Genomic DNA, 12,631 nt, shown 5'->3' with positions numbered 1-12,631 from the left:
GTAATTGTTTACAACATTATCCCTTGCTCTCACTTCTGTTCTGATTTTTTCCTTCCCTGCCTCCACCCTCCTCCCCTAAATGACAGGCAGTCTTATACTTGTTAAATAATTTATAGTATATCCTAGATACAATATATGTGTGCAGAACCGAACAGTTCTCTTATTGCACAGGAAGAATTGGATTCAGAAGGTAAAAATAACCCGGGAAGAAAAACAAAAATGCAAACAGTTTACACTCATTTCCCAGTGTCTCTTCTCTGGGTGTAGCTGCTTCTGTCCATCATTGATCATTGATCATTGATCATCATAGAATTAGAGCTTCTCTTTGTCGAAGAAATCCACTTCCATCAGAAAACATCCTCATACAGTATCATTGTTGCCATATACAATGATCTCCTGGTTCTGCTCATTTCACTCAGCATCAGTTCATATAAATCTCTCCAGGCCTCTCTGTATTCATCTTTTTTTTTTTTTTTTTTTTTTTAAAGTTACATATGGGTCTTTTTACTTAAGGCTCTATTTGTTGTGTCATCTAGTCATCTCAGTTACAAGATATATTCCATAATATAATTAAACTTTAATGTAATATAAAATTGATATACTTAAAGATAACAAACATATCTCTCTTTTCTCATAAACAATATACTTTTCTCCAATCTAAAGCAGATCCATCAATTCTTTTCAGGAAGAATAGTTTTCAGACCCTTAGTCACTCTTCTTGCCCTCTGCTGGATTCAGTCTACCTTGTAAATACCCTTTCTAAAAGTAATGTAAAAATATATTATTTTAGCAAAGAACTAAAAAACAATAAATATCCATCTTGCTGGTCATTTCTTATACAACAATAATAATTCATAAGATTCATATAGATATGAATCTTATGGAATATTATTGTTCTATAAGAAACAATCAGCAGGATGATTTTAGAGAGACCGGGAAAACTTACATGAACTGATGCTAAGTGAAGTGAGCAGAACCAGGAGATCATTGTACACGGCAACAACAATATTTTATCAATTCTCATGGATGTGGCTCTTTCCAACAATGACTTGATTCAGACCAATGATCTTGTGATGAAGAGAACCATCCAGAGAAAGAACCGTGGGAAACTGAGTGTGGTTTACAATATAACATTCTCACTCTTTTTGTTGATGTTCCTTTGCATTGTTTTCCCCTTCATTTTCTTTCCTTTTTGATCTGATCTTTCTTGTGCAGCAAGATAACTGTACAACTATGTTTACATATATTGCATTGAACACATTTTAATATGTATAACATATATTGGAATATTTACCATCTAGAAATTCCCATTTCTAGAGGGAGTGGGGGGAAGAAAGGGAAAATTTGGAACGTGAGGTTTTGTAAGGGTCAATGTTGAAAAATTATTCATGCGTATGTTTTGAAAATAAAAAGCTTAATAATGATAATAATAACAAAGCTCAATGCAAAACAAAGAAGTTATGGAAGACTCATTGAAGACTCCAGAAAGGAAAAGAATTGGCTCAGATCATTAAACTTGATGTCCATCTGAACTTCCACAAAAGCAGAATTCTGGATTTCTATTCCAGGAATAAAAAAAAAAAGAATATTTAAAAAAAGAACTGATGAAAGAGTGTGCAGTGATGAGTTTTCATTCAACATTAGATGGTGAGAGCATCAAGTGAATTGACACAGAAATGTGTGTAAGCCATTCCTCAAAAGAGGGGAAAGAGGACAAGAACCCTTTTAACAGGTAGACAAAGTATCATCAAATACATGGAAAAGTGCTCAAAGTTAGTGAGAGGGAAAACACAAACGAGAATAAGGATGAGGATCCCTTCAAAACCAAGGAAAAAAAAGGATAAAAAACAAGAAAAAATGCTATTGGGATTATGGGAAGACAAGCTCAACAACCCTGACGCTAACTGAAGCAATCTGAAATTCTGGATGTGAAGGCAATGAGACCACTCGTGTCCAAGGAGGTCAGACAGACAGAAGAGCCGCATCTTCAAGGGGCATACACAGCAACACTTTTGGTAGCAGCAGAAAACTGGCCACAAAGGATGCTCACTGATCAGCAAATGTTACTGTGCCAAAATAAGAAATAGAGAATTCAGGGAAACTTGTGTGATGTGTGTAGAGGCCCCCAGAAAAAAAAAAAAAAAGCAACCTTAGAATCATTGGGCAATGTAAATAGAGACAGACCATCAATTGGTATTTTATTCAAACAGATAAACTCTAACGAATCTCCCTAGAAGGGGGCCGCCACAATCTGGAGATTCCCTATCCTTCCAGGACGAACCTCAGAGAAATGCATTATTCCATTGGAACAAATTTCATTTCTGCAATTCCTGAGACCCCAAGATTAATAAGTTTTAAGCCTAAAGTTTACACATTCTCTTCCAAATCACTTGACTCCCTGTCTCTACTATTCCAGATTTCCAAATTAGGAAAGTGGATGGGAGTGGGGTAAGGGGAGGGAAGGGGTCAGCTAGGTGCTACAGGGGATAGAGAATGGGCCAAATCCAGCCTCAGACAAGAGCGTGTGACCCTGAACAAGTCATTTAACCCAGATAAGAAAGGAAGAGAAACAAAGCCCGGGCAGCCCCACCAGACAAGCTCCTTCAGCCCTAAGGTTATGCAAAGCTCTATAGTATCCCTCTCTTTGTTTAAGTGACCCAACCGCCAAACCCATCAACTGATGCTAATTAAGATTTTTATCTTCCATCTGGCCTTTGGATTGACCCACCTCCAGTAATATACATCAAGGTGGGAGGAATTGTTCTCCAGGAGGATTCTGGGACCTCTGAAGCTAGGAATTCCCCATGAGAAACAAGGCTGAGCAATGAAAGCCTGATGACTACAAGAGAAATAAAGACAAGATCAAGGGGCGGGTGAAGTGGGATTAAATAGGGGAAGGAGGTGCTAAATTTGATTCTAGATGAAAACCAGCCTCCCCCCTCTTGGTAGAGACCATTAGACTTAGGTGCTGTGAATTGGGGATTTTTTGAACCCCTTTTCTTTATTATGAGGGAGAGTGAAGGAAGTCTATAATAGAAAGTGACTGGGGTAACTTTTAAAAGGCATTATTAATCAAGCTTCTTTCAAAATGAAAAGCAGAGCCCAGAAATGCCAGGCTAACCTATCTTTTTAATCAGTTTTTTAACCTGGGGAACCCCGTAAATCTGAGGGATACCTAGATTTTTAATCAAACACCTGAGAAGGTCCTTGCTGTCATTGTCAAGACCACATAGAGATGGGGGGGGGGGGGGGGAGAATCTATCCAAGAAAGTGAATTCCAACGGCTGGGATTGAGGGACTGCCTCCCTCCCTTCCTCCCAGCATAACCTCCCACTGCTCAAACTGGCCAAGTTCTTGCACATGGTTCCTTTTTGCCCTTTGGGGACTCCTTCCTCCCTTTCCTTCCCTGCCCGTGGCAGTCCTCTCCATCCTTTGGGCCTTGATATCACCTTTCCATAATGTCCACCCTCTCTGATCACAGCACAAAGGCCCATTTCCTCTCTCTGGGCCCAAATCAGAAATGGAAGGGCTTCAGAAGCCATCTGCTGCAATCTGGACCTGACCAGGGCTCAACTTAATGGCACCGCAGACAAGTGCTCTTCCAGCCTCCCTTTGAAAAGGCCTCCAAGTGAGCAGGGGTCCATTCCATGCTGAGGAGGAGACAGTAGCTACCCCTCCATTTTAGCTAGCTCCCGGTTTTCTGAGCATTCATACTCGGTGTCAACTTGGGAAACCTTGTCTGAGTGCTCCAATCTAATACATACAAATATAACAAGTCTGCATAGGACAGCTGGCTTCCCAGAAGTTGGTGGGGAACCAAGAACAAACAAAAGCAAGGTCTGCCCCTCAAGGAGCTTACATTCTGCTGGGAGGTTACAATATATAGAGGAGTGAGTGTATGTGCGTGTAAGAGACACACAGAGACAGAGAGAGGGGGAGGCAGAGAGAGGAGGGAGAGGGAGTGACAGAGACAGAGGGAGAAAAGGGGGGGGGAGAGACAGAAAAATAGAGAAAGACGGGGGGGGGGGGGGAAAGAGCCAGAGACACAGAAGTATTGAAAAAGAGAGAGGGAGACAGACAGAGAGAGGAGAGAGAGAGAGAGAGAGAGAGAGAGAGAAAGAGAGAGAGACTGAAACAGAGCAGAGAGAGGAGAGCCAGAAACAAATACAGAAAAGACAGAGGTTGGGGGGAAAGAGAGACAGAGAAAAGAGAGGAGGAAGGGAGCGAGGGAGAGTGAGAAGCAAGGACAAGGTGAGGGAGAGGATCAGAACAGGCTTGTCACAGAAATCCTAGTAGAAAGGCAGTGAGGATGAGGAGCTCATGCTCAGCTCTGTGCCATTTTATACTGTTAATCAATGACTAGGATAAAAGCAGAGATATGGGGCTTTTGAATCAGGACAAAGCTAGAAGGGATAATTGATACAATAGATGGCAGTCAAGACACAAAAAATCCTGACAAGCTGCGACATGGGAAGACTGTAATAAGGTGAAATTTAATAGGGATAAAGTCTTATATTGGTGTTAAAATTTGAAATCCCAAGTGTAAGGTAGGGGAGATATGACTTAATGGATCAGTGAGATGGTACCCAAGAAAGGGAGCGTGTTCTTGAGATGCAGGGGCCCCTCTGGGCCTGTCAGCCACGTTTGGGTTTTTGGGTTCAGTTCTGGGCATTTCCATTTAGGACAAGTTAGAGAAGGATAAGATAGGGATGGCTAAGAGTTCAGAGAACATTGAGATAAAAGAGTCAGGAGTGGGGGGAAGACAAAATTTAGTCTGCAGATAAATTGGGGGAGGTGCTGGGAAGGAAGCCCTTCTCTGGGGTCAGTCTAACCCCCTCGAGCCGGCTTAAGTCAGGTAAATTCCCTCTAAAGTCTAAGAGGCACAAGGAGAGTGTCTCTAAGGAGATCACAGACACAGAGCAGCAGGGCCTCCTAATGACAGGACAGAGCCCCGTTTAGAGCCAGGCCCCTGGGGGCCATTTCTGGCTAGGCCACTTACTAGCCATCCTGTCTGGAAAACAACAGCGAGCATTGACACGGGGCTTCCAGGTGTGCAAAGCATTTTACACATGTTAACTTATTCGACGAAAAATAACGACAATGTTTGCAGCATCCACCTGAGGGGCTGCTCTGAGGAGAGTGCTTTGTAAACTGACATCACAATGCAAAGAAACACAACCAGAATGGATAGCACACGTTTGTTTCCCCCATTTGTTCAGCATTTTATTTTCCCCAGTTTCACGTACAATTTTTAACACTCACTTTTACAAGTCTGAGTTCCAGATTCTCTCCTCCATCCCCAGCACCTCCTCATTGAGAATGCAAACAATTCAATTTATATCTCTTCTTACTTTCAAAATAATCATGGCCATGAGGCCCATGCAATTAAGCAGTTAATAAGCGCCTAGTATATGTCAGCACGAAGAAATGATCTTCACAATATCTAGGAGGTTGAGGTTATTTTTCTCCTCATTTAACCATTTAGGAAACTGAACTGGGCAGGGCAAGGGACTTGCACAGGGTCACCCAGCCTGGAAGTATCTAAGGCCAGATTTGAATGCAGCTTTTCATGACTCCAAGGCTCACTAGCAAGTAACACAATGCTACTACTAAGTCACTACACTGGTGTAGTCTAACCTATAATTGACACCCAATAAAATTTAGTAAAAGAAAGAGCCATCGGGGCTGAGGCCATCAAGAAAGGCAGGTCCAGGACCAGCTCCCATTCCAACCAAAGGCCCTCACCCAGCTGACCCTGTTGACCTCCAGTGACTGCCTTCCCAAAGAGCCACTCGGCTGGAGAGGAGCCACACGGCTGGGGAGGCCTTCTTCTACAGGGCGGGCCTCCAGGGACTGGGGGACAGATAGCTCGCCTATCCTCTGGTTCAGCTGCTCTTTTGTCCACCCTACATCCCAGAGCCTTTAACTGAGGGCCTCAGGGCCTGGGCTCTTGGGTCGCTTGTCAATGTCATGGGACCTCCACAGCTAAGTCACGCTAGGGCTCCATACTGACCAGAAGGAGCGGCTGGGACTTTCACCCCCCAGCTTCTGGACCCAAGCTCTCCTTTGAATGAGGCAGCCTTACAAAGTGATCACACCGGCTTTCTGGGCCACCACTGACCTACACCAGCCCCACCACCCGTGTCTGACCGCCGCCCCCAACCTAGTTGGCCCGGGGGAGGTCCGGGTCTCATAATCACAGACTTTGGAGCTGCAAGGGACTGACCTCTAAGGCTGGCTCATCCAGCCTCCGCATCTGACAGAGAAAGAAACAGAGGTCCACAGATATGAAGGGATCTGTCTGAAATCCCACAGCTGACAAGGAGACAAGAATAGGGAGAGGGTCTGTTAGTCAATCAACAAGCACAAGATAGGCTTTGTGCTAAGCCTGAAGATACAGTGAGGCGAAAGAAGTCCAACTCCCACCGAGGGAGCTCCCAGTTGAGCAAGGGGAGATGACATGCCGACAAATAATTTGGACAAGATAGACTGGAAACCACCGACAGGGAAATGCGCAGAATGGAGAGCAGCTGGGAAGGCTTCCTGGGCCACACGGGTCAGCACAGCTAGCTTGTGAGCCCCCAACGAGAATCACTTTTACCAACCTGCCACAGAAGCCTTCTAGTCTCACCTAAAACCTGGTGTTCTGCAGAGGGGAAGGGGGTGCTTCAGTATAAGGACGGGACTGAAAAATGCGTGTATGGGGGCAGGGGGATAAGTGTAGGTGTTGAAAGCCTTTCTTGGGAGACCAAAGAGCATTTTATAATTTATCCTGGAAGTGATAGGAGCGGATGGAGTTTGGTGAGTGGGGAGGATGACATAACTGGATCTGTGCTTGAGGAAAATCCCTTCAGGGGCTGAATGGAGGATGGACAGGGGGAGAGAGTCGAGGCGGGGGACCCAACAGGGGCTAGAGGTGATGGAGTCTGTACCAGGGCAGGGAGATGCTGTAAAAGGGACAGGCCTTGACAACAGATGGGATGTGAGGAGGTGAGGAACCTGGGGGAAGGGGCTGGAACCTCAACAATAAGGGCAAATTTGGAAGTGGGAAGGGTTTGGGGGACAATGAGTTCAGTCTTGGTCAGTTGAGGTTAAGAAGTCTCCGGCCATCCAATTCAAGATGTCTATTGCAGGCATTTGGAGAGGGGAGGTAAGAGGTCAGAAGGGAGTTTAAAGCTGGACCAGGAGATGGGAGAATCCTTAGAATTAGTGCAAATGCATCCAAATCACCGACAAAGAGCCAGATGCAGGCAGCCGCCTATCCGGGGCTTCGGGCTGCCCAGCCATAAATAACCGGGTGTGATGAACGAGGAGCAGAAGGCCCAGGTGCTGTCCTGGCTCCACCACTAACTTGGTGACCTTAGAAAAGCCACTTCCTCCTTAAGCCATATGGCTCAGTTTAGCAAGGTAGCCTAGCTGGGCCTGGAAAGAGCCCTGGATAGGCTGGGCCATCTCTGCTCCCCTCAAGGAGATCCTGCCACATGCCCTAGCTAAGGGGGCGCTAATAAGTACTGAAGGCGGGGTGGAACCCAACCTTCTTCACTGTAACAGCAGCCCCCTTTCCTGGGGTACAGAAGATGGAGCTCTAGAAGACCTGAATTCAAATTCTGTCTCAGACACTTACTGTGTGACCCTGGGTAAGTTGATTTATTTTTGTTTACCTCAATTTCCTCATCTGTCAAATGAGGATCATCACAGCACTTAGCTCCCAGGGTTTTTGTGAGGATCAAATGAGATCGATAATACCTGCAAAGTGCTTTGCAAACCTTTAAAGCTCTACTTGAATGTTAGCTGATGTTATTCCTATTAAAACTGTGATCTCTGACAATGACCAAGCTAGCAATGAAATTTTTCTCGAAGCTCCACTATTGCGTCTCCACCAGTCATACAACCTGGATTGTGGCCACCCGGCTTCCAAACCCTTCCCGGCCCATATTAACGAGGTTCATATTCTCCATGATTCCTGGGGGTCCTTTTGGTCCTCCCCCTCCCCCTCCCACCCTATTCCCCCAGCCGGCTCCCGCGGGAAGTCTAGAAAGGACAGAGAGGGAACAATGCAGCTTGGACAATGTGAAGACCAGAGTCCCTAACCTTGCTTTATTAGCTGGGACACACACACCAATGACGGTCCTATAAACCACAAACACATTTAGGAGACCAGAGTCTTTTCTGTTGGGAGAAAACAAAGGAGGAAAATCCCCACCACGACCAATAGATCTTGCAATCCTGACTAAACATTCCTGAGCTGTCCCTGCCATCAATCCACGATCGCAGATTTAATAAAGGAAAATTCTAGTCTCCAGGAAGAGAAAAAAGCAAAATGCCCGACAGCAACGAAGAAAGGGAGATTAAAGCCAGGGGGGGCATTTATAGCGTTCTAATATACAAATTACAGTGACCCAGTTTATGACTGGGGAGAGACAACTAAAGAAACAAACAAAAGCCTAACAATTCCTGTGTGTCCTCAATGGGCAGCAGCGCCAGGAGAAGGGCTTTGGGGGTGCTCCCATCGGGCGGGCCGCCTGCACTTTGAGGGCCACAAAGGGGCACCTGCTTTGCCACATACACTCTGCCAATGAAGTTCCCCTGGTCGCGGGTTAGCGTCAGGAAATACCCCTCCCGGGGAACAAAAACGAGGAGTCAGAAAGACCCCCCCCCCGAAATCCAAACAATCAGGTGCTATCGATCCAGGCTGATGAGGTTTAACATCTGACTGTCCCGAGGATGGGCTGAGAAACCAAAAGAAAGAAACTCCCTCTTCTCCCCCTCCCCCCTTTGCCGGCCACTTTTCAGATTCCCTTTCCTGTCCCCCTCCTAGCGGAGGGACTCGTGAAGAAAGAAAACCTGGAAGGGAGGGCCGGGGACAAAGCTCTGGAGAGCGCCCACAGTGAGCGGCGGGGCTGGCCGCGGGCCGCCGCAAAGGTCCGCCTTCCAGTGCCTCCCCCGGCCTCCGGGAGAATCCGAGGGGCACGGATGTCTGGTGGGGCCCCCGCGCTGGCCGGCGGCCCCCGGGGAGGGGAGAGGGAGAACGGGAGGGGACCGGCCTCGGCCGGGAGCTCCCTCCCCCTGCACCCCACTTCCAAAGAAAGGAAAGAACTAAGCGCCCAACGGCACGTACCAGCAAGCACTTAAGAAGGCTAAAGAAAGGACGGGGAGGGGAGGGGGGCTGTTGCCACACCCCTGCCCGAAGACGTGCCCCGCCCCGGGCCCCGCCCCGCCCCAACCCCCTCCCCCCGCCCCTGGGGTGAGATTGTCAAATCCAAGGGCTCGGGACAGGTAGCGAAGATCAGGAGAAAGGGGGGAAGGGGAGGCCGCGCCCACCCCCGCCGCCAGCTCTGCCCAGCCTGCCCAGTCCCCCGACACACCCGAAGTCCAGGGTCTCCCTTCAAACTTTGGGAGCCCGGCCCGGCGGGCTGCTCTCTAACAGCCGCCCCTAGGGACGCAGGAGAAAGAAAGGAAGGAGGGGCCGGCGCCGTGCACCTGAACGGCCCACCTCCGGGCGGCGGGGGGAGCTCAGGGGCGCAGGGGCACCTCTCCTCCCTCCCAGCGGTCGGGGCCGGGCCCCCAGGGAGGCTCTATCCGGACGTGGAAGCCCCGCGGGCGGGAGGAGCACGGAGGGCACCCTCTCCTCCCTCCGTGCGGCTCCCCAGACCCTGCTTGCATCTGGAGGGGCCATTTCGGGGCGGATGAGCAGTTTCACCCCCCCTTCCCCCAACTGGTCCCCAGTTCCATCTCCTGGACCTAGAAGGTCCGTTTCGAGGAAGAAAATCAGCTCTGCCGACCTGGGCATCGTCTTTCCGGAGTAGCCCCTATCCCACACCAATCGCTAAGTAAGGCTCCGAGAAAGCCTGGCATCATCCCCACCCCCTCCCCATGAATAACCCCCTCCCCCCAGCCCTTCCCCCCCACTCCCAAGCCGAGGAGGGGCATCTAAATGAACAAGACGAGCTCGAAGGAGCCCGCACCATCCCCTTCTCTCCCAACCCCTCTTGGGGGCAGGAGGGTGTCCATCTCGATGCAAAAAAGAGCTCGGAAGAGCAGGACACCGTATACCCCGAGCCCCCTCCCCACCGCACAGTGAAGGAGGGGGGGCATCTCGATGCAGAAGATGAGCTCATCGTAGCAGGGCACTCTCCTCCCTTGTCCCTGCACCTGGGGGGGGGGTGTCCACCTCAACGTATAAGATGAACTGAATGAACTCTCAAGAGCAGCTCCCCGCAGCTGGTCCTTCTCCCCCCTGCAGCTCGCTTTCTCCCCCCACCCCACCTCAGTCCGTCTCAACGAAAAGATGAGCTCAGGGAAGCAGGGTATCCTTCCCCCTCCCCCTCTGCAGCCCGCTCCCCCTGCACCTGGGGGGGGGGTCCATCTCGGCATAGATGAGCTCATCGGAGCACAGCATCCTCCCCTCCCCTTCCAGCTAGTTTCTACCCTCCCCATTAGCCCCCTCCCCGAACTTGGGGGTGGTCATCTCAGTCTAGAAGCGCAGATTGTACATCGCTGTCCTCCCCTCCAGGCTGTGTCCCCCTCCCCGCACTTGGGGGGGGGGGTCCCTTTCTCGATGTAGAAGATGAGCTCAGCGGAGCACTGCACCCTTCCTCCCCTCCCCTTCCTGTCTATCCCTCCCTCCAGCAGCCCCCTCCCCGCACCTGGGGGAGGAAGGTCCATCTCGACCTAGAAGATGAGCTGGGAAGAGCAAGACATCGTCGTTCTCAAACCCCCCCCCCCCGCACCTGGGAGGGGGGTCCATCTCGATGTCGAAGATGAGCTCAGCGGAGTAGGACATTGTCCCCTCCCCCTCCAGCTGGTCCCCATCCCCCATCCTCCTCCCCTCACCTGAGGGGGGGGGGGGCTCCTCGCTGTCTTAGCTGAGCTCGGCGGAGCAGGACATAGTCCTCCCCTCAGTACCCCTCGGTCCCCCTTGCCCCCGCAAGGTACCCCGTCGCCCTCCCTCCTCCCCTCCGCACCTAGGGGGAAAGAGGTTCCATTTCGATTTCTTAGAAGAGCTCGGCGGGGCAGGACTTCGTCCCCTCTTCCTCTCCCACCGTCCCCCTCCCCCTCTGGCCCCCGGTCCCCCTCCCTCCCCACACCTGGGGGGTCCATCTCGCTGCATTTGAAGAGCTCGGCAGGGCAGGACGTCGTCCCCCCCCTTCCCCTGCCCCTCCCCCTGAATGGTCCCCCTCCCCCGCACCTGGGGGGTCCATCTCGATGTAGAAGATGAGCTCAGTGGAGTAGGGCATGGTCACGTCCCTCCAGTCTTCGCCTTCGCCTCCCTCGCCGCCTTCGCCTTCTCCTTCCCCGCCGTCCTCGCGCTCCATGCCCCACGGCGGCGTGTACATTGCTGTCCCGCGGGGGCTGGCCGCGCTGCTCCGCTCCCCACACGTACGCCACCCCGGGCTCGCCGCCCGCTCTCGGCCCCGGCCCGGCTGCAGTCCCAGCTCCGGCTCCGGCTCTGGCCACTAGAGTTTCATTTTAACGGCGCGGAGGGAGGGGAGGGAGGGGAGTGGACAGCCCGCCCGTCCTGCCCCCGGCCCGGCCCCGCCTCCCGCCTGGGAGAGACCAATGCCGCACTGTCTGGGGGAACGGGGGGAGGGGAGCGTAGGTCTCCCCCGTCTCGAACTGCAGGAGCCTCTCGGCTCCTCTCTCTCTCTCTTTGGACCGTGTCCAAGAGGGACACGGTCGAAGTTCGCTGTAAGAATACGTAAGGAGGCGGTAGAAAAGGGGAGGACTTTGCGGTCTAGCTCTCCTATCCGTCACCTCCTACAGAAACTTCTCCCTCGCACTGGAGTATGGTGGTACGACCCAAGAGCTGGCCAGGCGCCGGGCGCTGGGGCCGGGAGCCTGTGAGCCGCGGGGGGAGGGCGGGGGCAGAGCAGGATGCTGTGATTGGTGAAGGCTGGTTGCCGGAGCCGGGAGCCTGCGTCTTTTGTCTGCCTTGCTCCAGGAGAGGCCGCGCGAGGCGGCTGCGCGCCCGGCAGCGGGCCAATCAGAAGGCGGCCGGCGCCGGCCGGTGTGTCGCTGATTGGTCGGGATCCCAGTTACCAAGCGGGACAAAGGCAGAAGGGGCGGGCCCTGGGAGGGGGCGGGGGAGGCGGCCCGGCCCTGAGCGCGCGGCTCAGCTCGGCTGGCTCAGCCCGACGCGCGGGGGGCTCCGGCTGCCCGGAGACAGCGAGCAGTAGAGGGGGCGGGGCTGGCCCGAGCCGGGCCGGGCCGGGCGGGGCTGGGAGGAGCTAGCGGAGGAGCTGAGCTCGTGCTAGTGCTGCCTGGAGACAGAGGCCAAGGGGCGGGAGAAGCAGCCCCCCCCCCCCCGCATAGACATGTACGTGCATGTACATCCCTGTGAACTGCACACACATGACACACGCGTGTGCACGTCCGCAGGACACCATGATGACATATGTTGTGCATTGTCCGGGCCCCTTCTGCTGTGCATTGCACACGCATGACACAATGCTGTGCACGGGCTCCCGGACACCCCCACAGTGCTAGACGTTGTCCGGACTCATACCCCGGCCCGGGCATTGTTACATGGGCCGAAACCCCCACCCGCAGCCCTGCCGCCGTGCGTTATCCGGGCCGCGCTCCGCCGGCTGCGCAGGCTCTTACACAATGCGCCCTGCACAGGTACCCGGCC

The 12,631-nt window shown here is 52.0% G+C and overlaps 1 protein-coding gene across 2 annotated transcripts in view; it reads right to left on the bottom strand.

The window, feature by feature from the left end:
- The window catches only part of PIK3R3 (phosphoinositide-3-kinase regulatory subunit 3), a 51,537-nt gene extending 40,037 nt beyond the window's left edge, over positions 1-11,500 (bottom strand). The window contains exon 1 of one of the 2 annotated variants that reach the window (XM_051999842.1): positions 11,189-11,500. In XM_051999842.1, coding sequence (XP_051855802.1) covers positions 11,189-11,336 — 148 coding nt within the window. In that variant the 5' untranslated portion in view covers positions 11,337-11,500. Of the gene's footprint in view, positions 1-11,087; positions 11,111-11,188 lie in introns of those variants that run through there. The other variant, XM_051999843.1, reaches the window with a different exon arrangement.
- Between the last annotated feature and the right edge of the window lie 1,131 nt (positions 11,501-12,631).

The sequence above is a fragment of the Antechinus flavipes genome, chromosome 4 (assembly GCF_016432865.1).
Source record: "Antechinus flavipes isolate AdamAnt ecotype Samford, QLD, Australia chromosome 4, AdamAnt_v2, whole genome shotgun sequence".
Lineage (NCBI taxonomy): Eukaryota > Metazoa > Chordata > Mammalia > Dasyuromorphia > Dasyuridae > Antechinus > Antechinus flavipes.
Note: the sequence above shows the minus strand (reverse complement) of the source record. Positions and strands in the feature narration are given on the sequence as shown.